General features: G+C 41.1%; 2 protein-coding genes across 2 annotated transcripts in view; one reads left to right on the plus strand and one right to left on the minus strand.

Moving 5' to 3' along the window:
* LOC102972067 (succinate dehydrogenase [ubiquinone] cytochrome b small subunit, mitochondrial-like) overlaps positions 1–4,887 on the plus strand; it is a 63,088-nt gene extending 58,201 nt beyond the window's left edge. The window contains 2 exon segments of the mRNA XM_042956488.1: positions 4,377–4,742; positions 4,745–4,887. Of these exon segments, the coding sequence (XP_042812422.1) occupies positions 4,377–4,742; positions 4,745–4,887 (509 nt within the window).
* A 9,321-nt stretch (positions 4,888–14,208) lies between these two features.
* The window catches only part of ANKRD55 (ankyrin repeat domain 55), a 595,509-nt gene continuing 588,080 nt past the window's right edge, over positions 14,209–21,637 (minus strand). Inside the window, exons 20-21 of the mRNA XM_042987042.1 lie at positions 16,638–16,730; positions 14,209–14,691 (exon numbers count right to left, since the gene is read on the minus strand). Of these exons, the coding sequence (XP_042842976.1) occupies positions 14,570–14,691; positions 16,638–16,730 (215 nt within the window). The 3' untranslated portion in view covers positions 14,209–14,569. The remainder of the gene's footprint in view (positions 14,692–16,637; positions 16,731–21,637) is intronic.

Consider the following 21,637-nt stretch of genomic DNA (forward strand, 5'->3'; position numbering starts at 1 on the left):
ATGGATCTTGCCCAAGAGAACTTCCTAGAGAGGGGACCCCAAAAGAAAGGTGGGCAGTTAGTATCAGGGGGCTGGTAGGAAGACATAAGCTGCTGGCCAGAGGAGAGCTGTTCTCACCAAGAGAGACCAAGTTAGATAAGCTAGAAGCAGTCCCACTGGAGAGAGGCAGCTATGTCACAGCTAGCACCCCAGGGAGGGAGGAGGGGGGCAGAGGCCAGAGCACAGCCTTGAGGATGCATCTTTGCTCCCTCATCCCCTCTCTCCACAGGGTGGCCCTGAGGGGTCTAACACATGTGCCAGGAAATTGGAGAAGAGGTAGATAAAGAAGGAAAGAGGAAGCTAACAACACATCATGGCAGGCTCCAAGCCTGAAGCCGATGTAAGCTACAAGTTTAGAGGAGAATTAGATTGGAGTTGAGATGTTAAACTGTTCTGCACTTTTAAAATGAAAGACTGTTCTTGGGCCTGAAAAGGCCCCAGGTTCTATGGGACCTGCCTGAGATTTTATCTAGGACCTGGAAAAATGGTCTCTGCTTACTATGGAGTGGTGGGCAACACTAAAACTGCTTTCATGTGCACAGTTTATTGAGACTGACTTCTGAAAAGAAATGAGTCACATATACATTTTGGAATGTTTGCTAAAAAAATTCTATGGCTTCTTTTTTTTAATTTTTAAAAAATTTTTTTAAGTTTATTTATTTTCAAGAGAGAGAGAGCGTGAGCAGGGAGGTGCAGAGAGAGAGGGAAACATAATCCAAAGCAGGCTCCAGGCTCCAAGCTGTCAGCACAGAACCCCATGTGGGGTCTGAACTCATGAACGGTGAGATCATGACCTGAGCCAAAGTCAGACGCTCAACCAACTGAGCCACCCAGGCGTCCTGACTTCTTTTTTGTGTATATGGGTATGTACATACACATATAACATGTATACAGAATCATGGACTTTTACAGTTGGAAGGATACTTAAAGATGTTCTAGTCCAACATGCTCATTTCACAAATGAGTAAAATTCAGTTTCTTTAAAAGCTCTTTCAGTCCCAAAGTTCTATGATTTTGCAATATTGACAGCTGCTCATAGAAGATATTGAAATAAACCACACTTTTCTCTAACAGATATGCACTCGACTTTTAAAACAGAGCCAAGTAACCTGTGATGTCAGAAAGGCACTCTGAATACCAGTTGGTTCATTGCTTCTGCAGGAAGCTTGCCTTTTTTTTTTTTTAATAGATGGGGGATCTGTCAACCTAAATAACTGCAATACTTGACTAAGAGCCAAGCCTCCAAGTCCAAAAACAGAGTCCAAATTTGCCCTTGTTTTAGATGAAATCATTTCTATTCACCTTCAGAGAACCTTTCAGTCCTACCTGTCCAGAGATTTATGCATATAGGCTTACAAGATGTCAGTCTTTCCAAAAAACCTTGGTTCTGCGCCCCTGAGCTTTCCCCCTATCCCGATGGCAGAGGCAAAGGTAGAAGGAAGTTTCAAAGATCTTCAGGCAGGAAAACAGAAGAGTAGGCAATGATCACAGTCCATTAATCTCATTCCTTCTGAGTTCTTGTACCACTCATGAGCCTACCATGTGAACCTCCAGGGAGTGGTCCCGCCATCTTCTAGGACCTCAGAGTTCTCCACTGGGGCCTCTGCATCTTATTCGTGGTGAAGGAAGAGAGAGAGCATGAATGGCTCTAGACCTCTTAGGGAGGTCAGACACATCACAGCCACTCACATTCAGAATCAGCCCATGCCTCACCTGCTGCAAGAGCCTGGGAAATGTAGTTTTGACATGTGCCCAGGAAAAAAGGACATGATGGTGTTGGTGGCCATCAGTGGTCTCAGCAGCAGCCTGATATCTCTGTGGGGGATCAATGTGTGCAGGGACTATGCCCCAAATGGCTAGGCAGGGAGCCTGGCCCTGCCACATGGAGCTGTAAGGCACAGTGATGGTACTTACCTCCCAGGACTGTTGTGAGGTTACACAAGAGGACTCTTCAGAGTTCTAAATTTAGAACAATGGCTGCTCTTAGTAAACAACTGAGGAATAATAGCTATTTTTGAATGGAAAGCACCTCATCAGGTCTGACAAAAGAACATTAGAGGCTATTGTTTCTCCTTTCTCTTATTTATGGCTTCAACTAAAAATGTTATTTTCTAATGTTTGAGGTCCTTCAATGACCTCCACCTGCTTCTCCTTTTCTTTCCAGCTTTCTTCTTTGCTGCAGCTTTGGATGGCTGTTTCCGTTCCGGATTTTTATTTCCTCCATCACGCACCCTCTGGCTGTAAAAGTCTCCTTTGCTTATGCTCTGTCCTGTGGCCTCCAGTTCCTTCCCCACCATCGAATACCTCCTGAAAACTTCCTCTTAATGAAACCTTCTCTTTATTGCCCATTTAAAGATTGTTTCTAAATTAAGTGGAGTGCTCCCTTCTGGTTTTCTACTTTTCTCCCTGTATATTTTATCAATTCTCACAGGAAATAAAACCCAGGAGAAACAGAGCTATTAGCAGCAGCAATACCAGTAATTGGCAATCAGATTTTATGGAGTTTCTTGGATACTGATGGAACAAAGTCAGAAAATAGAACCCATCTATGTCACTGCTTTACCCATGTAACCCAACCTGGAGAATTTTGGTTGGCATCCTCATCGACAATGAGCTTTACAAAAGGAGGCGTTTTGTTTTATTCCAACTGTAGCTTCCTCACCCTGGAACAATGTACATAATGGGTATTCACAACTTTTTTGCTAAAATAATCTTCAACTGGAGAAGGGAGAGTTAACAGCAGAAAGTGGTACATGAAAACAAGGTAATATTTATTAAAAACTACTTAGTTTCTTCTGATATTCTCTACCACAACTTTTTAAGGAATTTTTAATTATAAGATTAAAGTCATTATGAAGAAGTATTCTTCTTAGAATCAAAAAATATATTTACAGTGTTAGAAGGGCTAGCACATTTCATAAAAATGTTGGTCTTAGGATCTAAGTGGCCATTCTTCATCACATTATTTTCTCTTAGAAACTGTTAATAAGATGGAGCGCCTGGGTGGCTCAGTCCATTAAGCGTCTGACTTCGGCTCAGGTCTGATCTTACTGTTCATGAGTTTTAGCCCCGCAGTGGGGTTCTGTGCTGATAGCTTGGAGCCTGCTTCAGATTCATTCTCTCTCTCTCTCTCTCTCTCTCTCTCTCTCTCTCTCTCTCTCTCTCAAAAATAAATAAACATTAAATTTTTTTTTTTAAAACTGTTAATAAGACACCCTTTCCAGATTCAGTTTAAGTGAAAGGCAATTACCCTATGTTCTTGACAGTGAAATTTTAAGGTAATTAAAAAAGTCAGAGCAAAGCATTATGTCCTGTTAAGCTAAGCCTTATTTTAAAATGGTTTGCACAGATACCTTTCAAATGTTGAAGATAAAACACACATAGAAGCTTCCTGACATTTTGTTCTAAGCTTCTTTTCTCGTAAGAACCAGAATTACATTGAAAACACAGAAGAGACAGATGATTTTTAACTTTATGCTTTAATGTCTGCACGTGCACATATTTAGGTCTATGCTACTCAAAGCCAATTCTCTATCATCAGGGGACTGCTTTGAAAGTTGACAGATCCTGCAGGCCTCTTCCCCTCCTTCTCACTCTTCCAGAGTTCATAAGCATACCCACAGATGGGCTAAGAGGTTAAGAAAAATGGAATCAGGGAAATCGGTTTGTTTTGCTTCTTGTGTGCAGCTGTGTTGAAAAGGTTTGTGTGAAGAGAGAGAAGGTAATAGATAATCCATTAAAAGAGCTGTGCCTCAGGAATACCAGAAACACCTCTCTACTTTTTGCTGCATTAAGTACCTCTGATCCTCCTGTCCCTCCACCCTGAGAAACTCTCATCTTGGCCCCTGGGTTGGGCTGAGAATGGCAGGGGCTGGGACTGGTGAAAGCATTAGTTTCAGTGTCCCCCCCCCCCCACCCCCCATCATCTTCACACTTCCTACAGAGTCACGGAAGTTGGCTCTCTTTTCCTGAATAGATCTACTGATGAGGAAATATGGTCAAATTAGCAAGAAGTATCATTTTGAGAAAGAAATACTCAGCAATGCTAACGCTTTTGAGAATGGGGCAACTTTGTCAAATACGTAAATTGGTTTTTTCTTCTCCTGAACCAGTGAGGTTACCACTTTATAAGAACTAGTCCAGATTTCCTCATACTCTGACCCTGTACCAGCTACAAAAAGACCCTGGCTTTCATCTTCAGGATCTTTAAGAGGTCCAATGTCAACACTCTGGATTATCATTTCAATTTGAATTCAAGTTTGTTCATGTCTAGAGTTCTGTTTTTGATTTTTTTTTTTAAGTTCTGAGACTGTGACTCTGGGGACTCTGTAATTTAGCAAGGAAGAATAAAAGTAGCTTCAGTAGAGAGAGGGACGAGTCTCCGGAGGCTGTCTTGTGTAGTGCCCAAAGAGGCAGAGCTCTGTTTCTACAGATGCCAGTGGTCAGACGTGCTCGTGCTCACGTGTTAGCATTTCTCCAGGTCCGACCTGCCTCAGGATGGTGGAAAACACAGCACATTCACCTGTCACCCAACCACCATTGTGGTTCCTATGCTTCATCTCTCAGCTTGACTGGTGAGAGGGTTGGCAGTGTTTTGCTCCTGGGCTTAGTTCCAGCTGCTGATTTGGACCATGGTTCTGTGACGGACTACTCCCTGGCTGCAGCCCTCACTTTTCATAGTCACTAGGGCCTTGGACAAGTGGTTACTATGTTCGAGGGGATGCTTGGCAGAAGGGTGCCAAGGCAGGTATTTTGGCATTCTTGGCTTTAACCTTTGCTGGGCTTTGTTATTTCAGCTTTTATCCTATGGGCATCTGCAAATCTGTTGCCATGATGTGGAAGCTCTGACCTCTTTGACCTAATACCTTGAGAATGGACTGTACACCTCTTTTCCTCTGCTCTGTTAAGCCATTTAACTCACAATAAGGAGGAATAACAGTTAAGCCCACTAGTGAGACAAATCTCTTCTCAACACCTGGTTATTTTTAGAATTTAGTCTTTGAGGAAAAAGTTTGAGAGGAATTGTATCCAAGAAATCTGGAGACTGAGTTCCTTATTCTGGTGAGTTTATGGGGTTGTCTCCCAGCTTCTCACAAGACTCATTGTATAACTAAGCATTATATATGAGCTTTTCCCTTTTAGTTTATCCTAAAGGGAATTCCGCTTTGTTCTATCAATACCTGATCAAACTTCTGTATTTGTCCTGGGAATGATGGAGAAAGGGAAAGATTGTTACTTTCTTTAAATGTTTTTTTAATTTATTTTGAGGGGTTGGGAGGGACAGGGAGGAGAGAGACAATCCTAAGCAGGCTCCATGCTGTCATTGCAGAGCCCAACACAGGGCTTGATCTCACAAACTGTGAGATTATGACCTGAACCAAAATCAAGAGTCAGATGTTTACCAACTGAGCCACCCAGGCACCCCAAAGACTGTTACTTCTTAAGTAAAGACTTCCCCAAAATTAGTCAGTGTTCAATTTTTGAAAACTTGCCTCTCTGTTCATTCAATACCAGTAACTGATGGTTACACGTTCTATGGAAACTTTAAAAAAATCAGGATATACTGGGGCACCTGGGTGGCTCAGTCAGTTAAGCATCTGACTTAGGCTCAGGTCACTTTCTCACAATTCCTGGGTTCCAGCCCAGAATTCCTGGGTTCTGTGATAACAGCTCAGAGCCTAGAGCCTGCTTCAGATTCTGTGTCTCCCTCTCTCTGACCTTCCCTCTCCTTGCTTGAGCTCTGTCTCTGTTTCTCAAAAATAAAGAAACCTAAAAAATTTTTTTTAAATAAAAATTAAAAAATAGGACATACTGTTATTTCACATTACTAATTTCTTTCTTTTTTTATTTTTCAGAGGCAGAGGGTACAAGTGAGGAAAGGCAAAGAGAGAGAGAGTGGGAGGGAGAGACAGGGAGAGAAAGGGGACTCACCTGAGGTGGGGGTCATGTTCACCCAATATGGTACTCAAACTCATGAACTGTGAGATCATTACCTGAGCTAAAGTCAGATGCTTAACTGACTGAGCCACCCGGGGGCCCACACATTACTCATTTCTAACTCCTGGGAAGAAGAGCCTGAAGAGCTTCTGAAGTGTAGAGAAATCCCATGTAGGGAAGAGGCCCCCTTAGAGATGTCTCAAAAAAATTACAGATTCTACTGGGGACTTAATCCTCCTAATATATTTATTGTACTTATCCTAAATGTATCCTTATGTATTTATTTTACCTGTCCTAAAATCTCTGTCCACAAATATAACACTGTAAGTAATAAAGCATTATTCTTCCCACTGTGGGAATCTCTAGTGTGAAAACATATTTTATGAAAATCAATTTTTTTAAAACAATAAAATACTATACAATAAAAAAGAATAAAAGTAGAGAAATAATTTAAGAGTTAACATTTGGTTTTACTTGTGAAAATCCTTAAAGGAAACCTGATTTCAAGTGTAGTCAGGAAACCCTGAAGGGGGAGCTGTCACACTCTACCACTTGCCCTTGTTTGCAGAGCCCACCAAGAAGCACAGCTCAAATGTCCCAGTAGGAAGAGGTTTACTTTACTACCCGCAGGGGGTAGCAAGTTTTCTCCTTGCCCAGGAACAATCCAGCCAACGACAACTGCAGCAACTCAGCCAATGAGAAGTTGTCACAACCCCAAACTCTTGTTTTCTTCCAAAAGACTTCAGTTCCCAGCATCCCTTGCCAACACCCTTCTTTCCCCTACAAAAGGCCACTCCTCTCCTTAGTTCTCTGGACTTGCCTATGGTTGCTGTGGTTTGCATGTCAGGAATTGCAATTCTTCTATTCCCCAAATAAACTCCTTTTGCTGGTTAACTGGCTAGTTTATTTTTAAGTTTCACATATTAAGGGATAATGTATTGGTTTCAAATGACCAAAACAGACAGCATACAGTTTAAATGACTTTTTTTCTTCTAATAAATACAGGAAAATCCTCACAACCTCATATAAATTTGTTGTACCCTTAATATTTTAAACATTATTTTTCCTACAGCATCTACCACAGGGCAGTCAAAACATGATTGCTGACACAATGAACGACAGCATGAAAGCATTACAATCAAATGCTTCAGAGCCAGAATGCACTAAGAACAGAGAATAGGTGCTAGAAATGGAAATAATTTCCAGATCTGGACATTAGAACAAATACTTAAGAAGTCTTCCTGCCCGAGTGATGTCAGAGCTCTTGGGTCACATGATTTAAACTAACCTTTTTCTTTACCAACAAACAGTGATTGGTTATACAACCAGCCAAGGAATTCAGACCCATACACATCTATTTGTACAAAAGATGTATGATTTGCCTGGCTTATAAATATAAGGAGAATACCTCCTTGATTCCAGGAGAGTTGACCTGAGGAAAGGCACTGTCACATCCATTTCCTACCTATCATGATTAGTATTTATTTTTTGACTAGGAGGGTGGTTAAGGGGGAAAACATACATTTCTTGAGTATTAGAGGGTGTTGGGGTAACTGCAAGATCAGGCGTGAAATTAGAGTGTACTGCCTACATTACCACCAGGATACCTACCTTGAACAGAAAAACTGATTAAACTGAGCTGTGAGCTGTTAATAGGCTCACAAGGTAACACGAAGAAACAGTGTTCACCAAGGAATACTCATTAAGATGTGATGCGGCTCATGATGTGCTCTAAGAGGAAATCTCATTCTGAGTATAGTGCTGAGTCATGCATACACGTATTATATGGGTTTCCTTAACCCTTGGATTATATTCTATCCCATGAAACAGCACAATTTAATACAGTAAAACCTAGGCATGATTCCTGTGCCCCAGCATCAGTGCTTGCAAAAGGATATGTCTTAACAATATTGCAATCTGCTGCACAGTTTCGGGTATCTGTCTCCTGCTTCAACCCTGCTTGGAAGGAACAGACAGACCCCAGGAGGCCTCCAGCCTCCCAGCACCCCACCTTTTTTGCAGTCGCAACCTTCGGAACCACCTTCTCAGCCATCCTGTGCCTCCCGGAACAGCCAACACCGATTTCCGCACTTGGCCCCTTCCTGCGCACCAGCACGAGCTCCCACATGCGTCAGAATTATGCCACCCGGGTGGCAGCCGCGTCCACCGCCTGGCCCACCTGCCTCTGCGCGTCTCCCGCACTCACCTCTGTCTGGGCCGCTGTTTCCACGGGGAGGACGTGGCTCTGTGGACGCAGGCCACGTTGTGAGCTGAGAAGCTCCAGGGTCCCCGCGTCGCTGGAACAGGCCAGCCAGGCGGGGCCGCAGCGCTTCTTCCAGGACGTGCAGGAGCCACGCACGTGAGCGGGATCGACCTCCGGACGCCAAGGCAGCGGCCCCGGCCGGCCGGGAGGATCCCGAATCCCGTCCTGTGCGTCCGCGGACGTGGCCTCTGCCCGCGCCCACCCACCCGCGTCTGCGGGCCACCTGCGGGACCTCGGCCAGCTGCGCAGGTGCCGCCCATCTCGAAGATGGACACCACCTGCCTGACCCCGTGGGCCGGCCCACCGGCGGGGCAGGGGACACCTCCTCACTTGACTCACCCCTCAGGCACCGCCTTTCTCCGAGGGGCCCCCTGGCTCTTCCCTGGTGTCAGAGCTTCTGCCTGAACCTCTTCCTGAGGCCACCAGGCAGCCCTTCAACCACCCTGGAGCCCTCTCCCAAGCCATAGGCCAAATGGAAACAATAAAGCTTTTGCAGAAGATAAAATTAATTCAAAGAGCTCTTAAATCTGAAAGATTACCCCCCCCCCAATGTTATACCCAGGGGTGTGGTGGTAAACCAGATCTCAAATAAAAGAAAACCCTGATTTGTAGTGTTTTCCAGTTTCCATGGTGTAAATGTTTCCACCAGGGCCAATTTCAAGTCACCAATGGTGGCTGACAAGCACTGGCTCTAGCACATCCAAGGAAGCAAAATCTTACTCACTGTATAAGCCTTTGTTAGAATAGTACAAAAGGCTTTATGGAACTTTGACTCTTCATCCTGCCCTGGTAGAATGTGGCAACGGGGAGGTGATGCTCCCCAATCTCACTGCTATGGAAATTGAATGGGCTAGCTCTCAGGAACTAGAGAGTCAAAGGAGGGGAAATTCTTTAAATCTTTTCCTTTTTTTTTATTTGCATTTATATTTTTTCCTTCCCCAAAGTCACTTGTTCAGAGAACACTGGGGTAGATATCTTAGAGTGAGCTACATTGACACATGAGAACATTGCCTTGTGTTTTTTAAATTTTTTTACTTTTTTAATGTTTATTTTGAGAGACAGACGCACACACACAGAATCCAAAGTAGGCTCCAGGCTGTCAGCACAGAGTCCAACATGGGCCTCGAACTCAGAAACTGTGATACCATGACCTGAGCCGAAGTCAGATGCTTAACTGACTGAGACACCCAGGTGCCTGAACATTGCCTTGGTTTTTACCTTTTCTTGAATTCAAAGGCTTTCTTGGCTTTGTCATACAGATTTGAGAAAAGTCTGATAGCCTCCTCCTACCTGTAAACCACGATGCTGACTGGCCTAGCCTTCTGTTTATTGTTATTCTCTAACATACTTCCAGAAACTTCTCATCTAACTCTGCAGCTTGAATGAATAACTTATACTTTCAAATATGGTTAGTGTTTGGCTCAGTGGTGATCTCCCTGAAGTCCTTTTTTAGGGCCTTAAGCTTCCTTTTTAGCCTGTTGGAGCATAATGCTTGTAGCTCTGTATCTCATAGATAGATATGATTCAATCAATTCTAGTGTTTGAGCCCTGATGAAGTAGAGGAGATACCATTATGTCCTGGGACATCATGGAACAATGTCTTAAGTGTTAGTAAGGCAAGTGGGTGTCATCTTCTGAGAGTGAGACCAGTCCTTGATTTGTCTATTGCAGGGAACAATTCTTTGGGCTCTAAGATGTGGCTTTGCTTCCTCATAAACTGTCTTTTTATTATCAGTAATAGTGAATATAATTGGTTTCTTTTTAAAAGCTTTCTTGGAGTACTTTTATATATCACATTAATGGAAATGATGGAGATAATTTCCTTCCTTCATTCCTTTATGTCACTCACTGTTATTCGCTTTCAGTGCACCAAAGATATTGTTCATGGTCATCTGTATCTGGGCTCAGTACTTGCTTTCATTGCCAATGCACAGCCAACTACAGTCTCCTATACCATCCACTCCACCTTCTCACCTTATAGCTGGCCCCACATCTCCAAATCTTCAAACTCCAGCTTCCCATCATTGAAGTCAACATGTTAGATTCTACCTTGTCCCCCTAAGGGAACTGGCAGTCTTTCTTTTGCTCTCCTTTTTCTTAGTTGTGGACCACTAACAATTGCAAGGTAATGTACATTCACTGTAAATACAATTTTTACTAGGGACTTAATAATTAACAAGCTATTTCCTATTTTTCACACATTAGTGTGAAAACTACCTTTGTCCTTCTGATGACAGTTGTGCACGCTGACTGAAAACTTTTGAGCTTTTTTTAAAGTTTATTTATTTACTTTGAGAGAGAGAGGGAGAGAGAGAATCCCAAGCAAGCTCCACACTGTCATAACAGAGCCCAATATGGGGCTCAAACTCACACACTGTGAGATCATGACCTGAGCTGAAATCAAGAGTCAGATGCTTAGCCAACTGAGCCACCAGATGCCTATTGAGATTTTGATACAATTCGTTCATTGACTTTTCATATTTGGCCTTTGGGGATTTCTTGGAACTTAGCTGCTTAAAAGACCAAGATTGGACTAAATAGAGGTCAGAATCAGAAGGCATTTTCTTTGAAAACATAATAGTTTGATAGAAACATACCATTTATTGATAGTCTTCATCTACCAGTATTAATGTTTCTATGCCAATGTCTAGGGAATTGAATCTGATGGAATTTCCTGATTCCAAAGATCATTTTCAAATAGTAAGCATTTTAAAAAATACATCATTTTCCCTGAAGGCAATAAGAAAGGCTAGCTACTACATGTGAGAGCTGCTACCATGTTTGTTTTTTTTTTTTTAATTAATTTGGTTTTTTTTTTTGTTTTGTTATTTTGTGTGTGTGTTTGAGAGACAGAGCATGAGCAGGGGAGGGACAGAGAGAGGTTGGGGACAGAAGATCCAAGGTAGGCTCTGTGCTGATAGCAGCGAGCCTGATGTGGGGCTTGAGCTCACAAACTGTGAAATCATGACCTGAGCTAAAGTCAGACGCTCAACGGACTGAGCCACCCAGGCACCCCTTATTTAGTTTTTAACTTGAGTGTTATATATCATGCTAGGGTCAAATATGCTCCTTCCTAATTACCCCATTTAATCCCTAGGGTGGATTCCAAATGGTCCTTTTAAAAAACCACTTTTAAAATGCCAGGATGCTTAGAGACATGCATTGGAAAATTTCAGAGTAAGGGCCAAAGCAAAATCAATGGTTATGTTTGCCTTTGTCGGAAGGAGGCACAATATTTCTAATCAGTCACTTGGTGAGATTTTCTAAAATTGTGTATCAAGCTGTGATTTAACAGACTTAGAAAGGATAATAATCTGGAGTCACAGAAAGCTATTTATATTGGCTGAATTCTATGAAGATAAGAGCATTAGAATTTAGTGTTTACTGGGAGAAAGGACAGCTGTGTTAAACCAAGTGATTACTGAAGGAGAAGAGGAAAAATTGGGGGAAACCCTGGCTTCCAACAACTGTAATTGGTTAGCACAAATTACTGAATTGGTCTGCTCTTTCCACAAATATTAACCTTAGCTACACTATGCCTGTACAGAGTATAAGCTAAATAAGTAAATTCAGAAAGGGAAGCTTTGCCAAAGATGTATCACACCAATGAAATTTCTGGAACAGGAAAATGATGATTTGGGAATTATGTATGTGGACTATGGGACTAGAAAGACTTCACTGCTAAGGCCTGTTCTGCCATTAGTTGTGTGACTTTGGGAAAATTAGTTCTTTCTTTGCCTTGGATTCCTTGTCTGTACTTGGACAATATAGGTTGATTTGATATAATGATTCCAATGAAATAATGTATGCAAAGTTATGATGTTTATGTGTGTAAATAAATGAGTCCTTAGCAATGAAGGGAAATATAAGTGCAAAATAAGAAAATAGTCATTTCAGAAAAAAAAAATTTTCTTGACATTTTTAAAGTTGGGCACAAGTTGGTGAATACCTACCTAATATCTGATTTGGTCAGTAAAATATTGGCTGAGGATAAATCTACCTCAAACAAGCAACTTTACTTGGTGGCAAAACGATAGCTCCTCTACTGATTTATTTATATTTTTTATTTATTTTTGAGAGAGAGAGAGAGAGAGAGAGAGAGAGAGAGAGAGAGGATCTGAAGTAGGTTCTGCGCTGACAGCAGAAAGCCTGATGTGGACCTCTAATTCATGAACTGCAAGATCATGACCTGAGCCTAAGTCCAATGCTTAACTGACTGAAACACCCAGGAACCTCAAGGATATCTGCTCTATTTAAAAAGGTGGTATTGGGCAGCATATTACTTCTTCATAGCTAGCAAAAGATCCTTAAATCAACTTTGATAGAAAGGCCTAGCTTTAGAGAATGCTATGTGTGTATATATGTGTTGGGAGGTGGTGGCTTATTCCATAGCTGTACACAGGTATTGTTTTGTTTTTGTTTTTGTTTTTTAAGTTGTTTTGGCCTCTTAGCTATCCATGTGGTAAAGAGAACTTAAATGATCACTTAGGGACCGAACTTTGGTTAGTGTGGTAATCTTTTGGATAGTTCATAAATATTCCAATTCTCCCCTTTTCTGACCCATGGGAGGACTTTATTTCCTTACCCCATTTGGAGTTAGACATGTCCATATGCTTGATCTGGTAAATGATATAGGATAGGTGGTGATAAGACTCACATCGCATTTCTGCTGTTTTTGTCACCAAGGAGGTGCATGTTGAAGTGGAATCTACGTGAGCCAACTCTGCCAGCTGGTATGGAGCATGTGTTGTGAATAAGAAAACAAAATTGTCAGCCAATGAGATTTTGGTGTTATTATTGAAGAAGAGGTGAGCCTATGCTGACTAAGCTAAGCAGGACAGGGCCAGGTGTCTACTATGTCTACTGTGGATGAACACAGATTCTGAAGTAACCAGGTGACACAATAGAACTACCTAACTGAGAGTTAACAGAGAATGATTCTTCAAAGATGCAGCCCACAAACAAAACAAAACAGAATAGAAAACCCTTCAGTATCGATGTCCTGGGAGCTCTTCCATTTGCACCAGGATTTGCCCTCCCTATCAACTACTGTCTAGCTTGGGTGATTGGTCACAGGCTTTTTCTTATATAATCCCTAATTCAGACTACTATCATTGTCAAAACGAGATTGTGGAAATAATGACCTCTTTTTTATCATTTCTACATCTCTCGATCTTGCCACCTCCCCCTCTACATCCTGACTTCCTTCCCTTCCTTCTTTTATGGAAAAAAAAAAAAAAACAAAACTGAGTGCCTACTATGTGCCAGGCACTGTCCACACTTCTATAAGCACAAAGCCAAAGAACTATGTTTTGGCTTCAGAGGAGCTTCTATTTAGTTAATGGCATAGTCTGACCTCTCTAAACAAATAATGCTAATATCAAATGGTAAGCATTGTACTTGAGATATTTACAGATAACATGTGGGCTTAGAAATAACATGGAATGACTATAATCTTATATGGCTGGGCCTTGACATTTAAATCAGTTTCAACAACACATAAACATCTTAAGTAAGATCTACAGTTAGTAGTAGCCTTTCAAACTTTACTAAGTCATAACTTTGGAAACATTTTGAGTGGGCAGAGACCATTATTTTGAAACATAAAAAAGAATGATTAAATACATAGAGTATTTGAGGAATGTATGAGAAGTGCCGATTTCATTCTGTTAGGCCAGGATGTAGACCCTTCCAACTCACATGATCTTCTCACTATTAATCACATCTGAAAGTGACAATAGGTGGAAATAATCAAATAACAAAGAAGATACATAAACATTGGCAAATGATTTGGGCTGTTACCAGGATCAGATGTTAGAAAATATTTTACAGAAGCTTGTACATTTAAAAGCCAAAAACTGTGACTAAACTGTGATTAAAGGAATTTGCTACTTTCATTTTAATTAAGTTTCATCAACCAAGGGTAGAATTACAATGAATGTGAAGAAAACTATGGAATATGCTTTTTGTTGTTTTTTTTTTTATTCAGCAAAGCATACATTTTTAGAACATAAAATCGTTCAGGAAAAAAAAATCTCTGCTGATACCACAGTGCAAGCCAAACATAGCTGTTTCCCTGCTGATAACATATTCTGACTTTTAGTTTTGGCATGTAGAGGTCAGAGCAACTCACAGACTTAAAATATATATATAATCAAAGATTCCAAGTGCTTGTTTGGGAAATGTCATTAGGAAGGAGTTGTAAAACTGTGAATGGCTTCTAGAATGCAATTTACTGAACCAGTCTTTGTTCTCACAAACTAGAGTAATCTTATCCCTTGACAGTTGAAAATATACATAATCCCTATTTTTACAGTCAGTGAGCCACAGCTAATTCTCATCATTGGTGGGATTGACAAAGTTTTCACTTTCTTTGCCTGCTGTGCTGTGTCCCCGTTGGCTTGGAATAGCAGGTAGCACTCGGTTTGTCCTCAGAGATTCTCCAGATAGAACTGAGGAGAAAGAATAGAAGGAGAGACTTTCAAGGTTTGCTTCTGTGAGAGTCTCAGGAGAAATGGTGGGGGGAAACAATGTTATGTCTTAAGGAGTGGAGGCATTTCTAAGAAGCTTATCTGGTGAGAGCCTGGCTGCAGGAGAAAGCTGTATATCTGTATCTATTCAGGCTCACCACGTGTCATCAGGGATGTCAAATATGTACAAATACAGGACAGAGCCAAGTTTGATCAAAACATGATTGGGCTGTACGTTCCTGGCAGAGCTCTCTTTTCCTGGGGTGGAGCAGCTGTTGATGGCCAAGTCAGCACAATGCTCTAAATGAGCCCCAAGACATTTGTACTGCACTTCTATGCAAGCCTCAAAAGGTTCTCGGTTTCTTTTAGGAAAAACACTGTGTAGCTTTCCATTTCTTTTTCGCAGAGCTAAACTTGATCAAAGTCTTTATCTTCTCTTCCCTCCTTAAATTTAATTGTGCAGACCAAAGCTCCTGGGCTCTGCCAGAGAAAATCCCCTCTCTGGCTTCTCCAAGCCTCACCAGGATTCAAGGCTGACCGGCTACTTAATTAGATGTCTTTGTGAGTACATTTCTGTTTAAATACAAGGTCAGGCTTGAATTTCATCCAGTGATTGAATTCGCACCATCCAAAACTCTCACTTTACATAAATCAGAAAAAGCTGAGGAATGCATTTTGGTTTCTGCTACTAACTCTGTGTGAATTTGGACATGTATCTCCACCTCTCCCTTTCCTTATCTGCATAAAGACAGGGTAATACTAAGACCCCGTGGATTACTGATTTTACCTAAGGAATCCTAGAGCTCTCGATTGGTACCATCCAAACTACAGCTTGGGGCAGGAAAAGACGTATTGGATATTAATTCTTTGCAAATAGTTGCCAGTATTTTCCATATGTTATCTTGTGTAACCCTCCCAACAACCTTATCAGGCTGGCACTACTCTTACAGGCCAAGGAAGGAAATTGAAGGTTAAGAAACTTGTTTGAACAGGGCAGTTCCTAAATCTTTCAACCTCTGTAATTAAGAGGTTATGGCGAGGGATGGGGAAGATAATACATTGCGTGTCTGCATACATGTTATAAATGAGTGGGCTGGGATAGAAAGAAAAGGAAGGAAGGAAATTAGAATCCAGTAAGTATTGCTTGTTTTCATGAGGCAGCTGACTCATAGTCCTATAGTTTTGCTCCCGGCTCTGCTACTTACTACCTAAATAATGTTGGGAAAATCATGCAACCTTTCTGAACTCAAGTTTTCTCATCTGTACAATGGGAATAATAATAGAACCTGCCTCATAGTACAGATATGAAAATATACAAATTCAGAATTTCTGGGTGTGGGGATCAGAAATCTACTCTATAACAAGTACCCTAGGTAATACTTAAGTACACTCAAACTTGAAGATTACTGGCTGAATAGAATATTTTTAGTATTTTATATTGTGAGAAATTTTTGTACAAAATATTATAAAATAGATCAACAATGTCAGGAGTAATATAGGTGAACAACATCTACTTGATTATTCCTTTCTGTTTAGGGATGTGTAGCCTCTGAGTACAAAGATGATACATATTTCCATCTGTTCATTGTAATAGGGAAACCAATGTCAAGAGACCAATCTTAAGAATTTTTAAAGCACCTTCTTAAACACATTAAACAGTACATAGCAAAATAAACTTCTGTTGTTGTTTTTATAATCCAAACATAAAAATTCCTCAAGGGAGGGAAGTATTCTTTTTTTTTTTTTTAATAAGCATTACCAAGTTGGATGAAGCTTTAAAGAACTGTCTCTATTCTATTTTCCTGTAATTTACAAGTTTTGGCACCTGATGTTCCCTTGAAAAATGAAAGTAAACTGAAATAACAGTTAGTTGTGTTTAGACATGTTAACACTTGCAAAGGAAGCTGAAGAAGATTCATAATACTTACATTTTTGGTCTGGTAAGGGAGCTAGGTTGTTCCGGGTGAAAGGATGATCCCTGATTTGGGGTCTGTTTGGGGACAGATGCTGAAAATTTTGTCCTGGGGACAAACATAATTGTATCAATAATTTGAGATGCAACCAAGTGCAAATTGTAAAATCCAATGGATAAGATAATCATAAAATTGTTAGTGATCACTAAAGTTAAGATACTAATAACAACAGGGGCACCTGGGTAGCTTAGTCGGTTAAGCATCTGACTTCGGATCAGGTCATGATCTCAAGGTTCGTGAGTTCGAGCCCTGCATTGAGCTCTGCGCTGACAGCTCAGAGCCTGGAACCTGCTTCAGATTCTGTGCCCTGTCTCTCTGCCCCTCCCCTGCTTGTGCTTTGTCTATCTCTCAAAAATAAATAAACATTTAAAAAAATTAAAAAACAGATGCTAATAACAACAAAAATAATAGTAGCTACACCTTACTGGTTTTTATTATATGCCAATCACTAGTTAAATGAAAGAAAAGAACATCAGAAATCATTTCTTGAATAAATCAGTTTAAATATAACTTCATAAACAAGCACAGTTGGCCACCCACTCTATAAAACTTAAAAGCTTGAAAAAAAAAAATAGGGCATAAAGTACAACCCATCAGTCAAATCCGTGCTAAATGATACAGATAAGTAGGGGATATTCTTCCAGACCAGGGTTTCTCAATGCTGGCTGCACATAAGAATTGTCTGAGGAGTTTTGCTGCCCTAGCCAAATCCCAGATCAATTAAAAAAGAATCTCTGGGACTGGGATAGGGCATCAGATTTTTACTGGTTCCCAAAGGATTCTATTGTGTGGTAGGATTGAGCGTCACTGACCTAGAAGATGGATCTGGGTGAAGTCACCTGGGAGATTGCTATTCTCTAATTTAGGCCATAAGTAGTGCTGTGCTGGAACCATGTATACTGGCTCTTGGGAACCAATGGTTAAAATTTTAGGAATTTAGTGAGCTGGTTGACATCACAGTGGTCGCTCAACATTGGCCATAGTGGAAGTATTTATACCATGAAAATCAGCAAGCACTGATTTTTCTTCCAGAGAGCCAGCTGTTAAACATTTATCAACAGACTACTGATTACAGGAGATAGATCTAAATATCTGAAAATATAAAAAATACCCAAGTTATTCAGGTCCTTATACATAGTTGACTAAATGGGACAGGATTAGACTTTTTGCCAACTTGGACAAGAGATTCTCCCTCTCTAAAATTTCCTTATGTACAAAATGGTGAAAATAATTGTGTCTGTCTTTTTCACTTGTCCTAAAAATTAGGTAGGAGAACAAATGTAAAACATGTAGCTTACAAGGTTAACACTCAATAAGCATTAGCAATTATTACATTTTTATTCTGTAGCGTGTTTAACACGATCTCTGGGAGAGTAGGGAATGTATTCATTTAATTTGTCGCCTCGTAGTCTTGAAAGAATCAGAACAACTACAGTACTGCTCATAGGTTTAATTCTTCTGTTTGGACCAAGTCGTCCTTAGATAAGGGGAAACAGAAAAAGCATTAGCCAAGATCCACTGTCTATCTGCTTAGGTGAGTCCAAAGGCATATTATAGGAGCAGTAATCTGAGCACTGCCATTTGATGAAGACTGAGCAAAACTTCCAGTCTCTCTGGTGGATATTATATTTTCATTCCTTTGTATCCTAAAGGTCAAATAACTTCACAAACTATTATTTAAAAAGAAAACATTCCTCAGTAGAATAATAGTGAGTAATTACAGTAAGTAAGCACCCTTATTAACTCATACCTTATTTATCCATGAATTGAGCAGAAATTTGCAAAACCAAGAAATGAGATAATGGTAATTATGGATAATGTCTATTGGGCTATTGTCGGGGACTGGGCTCAATCCTATATGCATAATCTCATTTAATCCTAACAATCACTTTCCCTTGTGAGATAGATACTATTATCATCCCTGAGGATACTGTGGCTTGGAGGAGTTCTCAAAAGTGCTCAAGGTCATATAATGGAAAGTGACTGGGCTCCAATTTAGGTCTGTCTGACCTAGAACCTATCCTGCCTCCCTAGCAGCCAAAGCAATTTTGGCAGGATGAGAGAAGTGGGCAGAAACAGGGTGTGGCAGTGATTTGGGAAGTGAAAGCAGAGCTCAACTTCATTCTGCACTGGCATTTGGCTCAGTTTTGAAGGAGGAGGTGGAGCTGTGTGCAGTCCATCTGTGCTGCAGGCACTGAAAGGGACCTCCAGCCTGTGGGGACAGGGTTGAGGACCACTGTCCTAGACTTCAAAGGCAGAAAAGGTTTTCAACTAAATCCCTTTGTTTAACAATTAAATAAATTCAGCACTCCTCTGTTGTGTGCTCACCATATTCCTGAGCTAGAGTACAAAGAGGAGAAGGCAAGATGCTCAGGAGGTGATTACAGTGTACGTTGGAAGAAAAACAGGTTAACGGATACTTTTGGAGCCCATGAGCAGTGCCGTGAGGGCATCACACAGAAAAGAGGGGTCCAGACAGGTGGAGGTGTCTTAACTCCCACAGAGCTCACTTGAATGTCTGCTCTGTCACTTCCTACCTAGCTCTGTGACCTACCGAGCGGTGGGCTAACCTCTCTATGCCTCAATTTCCTCATTTCCAGAATAGGGATTAAAGACTCCTCTTCTGCAGTATTATTGAAGGGGAAGTACGCAGTTCAGTTTGCCATCTGCCCCCAGGAGGCTCAACAAGATAGAGCTATTCTTCTATGATTCACAGTAAGAAAGAGCCATACCTCCTATAGAGGTCAGGGTGACTTGCAGAGAAGTTTTGAGGTGGTTCTTAAAAATCTGTACAAGTCTGTTAAGCCCATAGTGGACAGAAGCTAAAAATAACATGGGCACTGACGTCATAGAGTGAAAGGTATGGGTTGTCAGGGAACTGAGAGATATTCAAGGAACTGTTCAGGGGGATGGGGGAAAGGATTAGAGATGTGAGGCACAGAAGCTGACAACAGAAAGTGAGGCCCTGCCATGCTGGGAGGATTTTGTTTACCGGCTCAAGAATCTGGCTTTTGTCCTGGAAAAGATGTAGCACCTGTGATGGGTTTCAACAGAGGGATCACTAGATCAGCCATACACAGGGAGGAGGCTGCATTGTTACTAGGATATGTTAGAAAATTAGGGAGAAGGAAGTTCTCTCTTAAGGGAGAAGGGAAGCGAGAGCTTTCTTGCTTTCTGTGTGATGGCTTGTAAATAACCAGGCTGGTAGCAAACACCTCAGAGCTTTCTGTTCCATTTTCTCTGAAAGCTGTTTGCAATGAATTAAGCTGATGTGCTCCAAATTTCCTCATTAGGCTAAGTGCCTCACCCCCCATCTTTCTCCATCTAGCCCACTGACAGGTCTCAATGAATGTTAAGCAATAATCATTACAGCTCAATGTTCAGGGTTGCTGATGCAAGCACAGGTTAATGGCTGCCAGGAATTCAAACAGTGGCAGTGCTAGCTAGCCCTTATTATTTCTACTAAATCCAGGGCAGGAAAAGGGAAAATCCTATGCTAAAGCTACTATCCAAGTTCAAATCAGTGGTGCAATGGTATGACTTAGATTATCCAACTACTTTACTGTATTAGGCTTTCATATCACACATGATCTTAGCCAAAAGGCTGAGAAGCGATAGGCTTTCATATCAAATATGGCAGCTCAGTGTAGAAATCTACTGTTTCAACCTGCCTAGACTAACACTAAAACCACCCAAGTGAGCCTCCTAATCGTAGTCCAGAGCCTCGGTAGTTGCCAAAACATTTCAAACTGAGTTAAAAATGTCCGCAAAAATAAAATCCGTAAGGCAGGAAAATCTTTTTTGTTTTGGGGAGGACAATGTCATTTCTCAGACAAGTACACTGTGGGTAATTGGTAAGCTTACTACCAAACTGGACTTTCAGAGAAATACATTGCCATGGTGATACCTTCCTATTTTGGAGATCTGGGTTCAAGTACAGAATACATCATCAATTAGTTGTAAAACTTGGAGCAAACTGTTTTAACTCTTCTAGGCCATGTGAATTATAACTGAAAAGAGCCTGATGAGGTATAATGGTCCCAGCCTCTGGGTGAGTAAGAAACTGTGGCTCAGAGAGATATGTCTTGTTTTATCAGTTGGGGCTCACCCAGGAAAAAAGGGACCTCTCTTGGTTTTTGAAACAGAGGGAATTTCATACAGAAACTTGTTTCTATTGGTGTTAGAAAAACTAAGAAGCCAAACAGAAGAGAGGGTAGAGGACAATCCAGAGATCAACCACTGCAAAAAAAAAAAAAAAAAAAAAAAAAAAAAAAAAAAAAAAGCAACCATCTCTAGGCTGGAGAGATAAGGGGAAAGGATGCTGTTAAGCTAGTGGGGGCCAGAGCTACAGAGTGAGCAGCTGTGTGGAGGGAGCATGAAGGAGATGGAACCACTGTGGGAGCTTCCAGAAAAAGCACAGGGCCATTGTGGACAACTACACTGTTTTCCCTCCTTCTCCTGCTCTTCCTCATCTGCCAGTGCCTCCTGATACTTGGCCAAAGTACCTGGGAGCAGCTGCAAGGGAGCTTGGGAAGTGTCATTCCCTGAGAGACAGAATAGGGCTGGAGGAAAAAACTAGACGTGAGGGCAATCAGGCAGTTGACTAGCACATTTACTTAAGTTTCATCATCTTTAAAACAAGGTGATTCCTAGCTTGTAACTAAACCATAGTGCTTAGTATGGGGCTTGGCACATAGTTTTAAAAAACCAAATACGTTCGTGTGGGTATAACACTTTGTTCAAATCACTGTTCTAAATACTTTACCTGTATCACCTCTTTTAATTTAACAGCAACTCACAACACTATAGTTAGGTATGGTTAGGTATTTCCTCCCATTCTTTTCAGGTGAAGAAACAAAAGCCCAGAGAGATTAAGTAACAGCACCTAAGTGACAGAGCCAGAATTTGAACCCAGATGTCTTAGCCCTTGTAGTAGTCCGCCTCTTGACAAATTA

The sequence above is a fragment of the Panthera tigris genome, chromosome A1 (genome assembly GCF_018350195.1).
Source record: "Panthera tigris isolate Pti1 chromosome A1, P.tigris_Pti1_mat1.1, whole genome shotgun sequence".
Taxonomy (NCBI): Eukaryota; Metazoa; Chordata; class Mammalia; order Carnivora; family Felidae; genus Panthera; species Panthera tigris.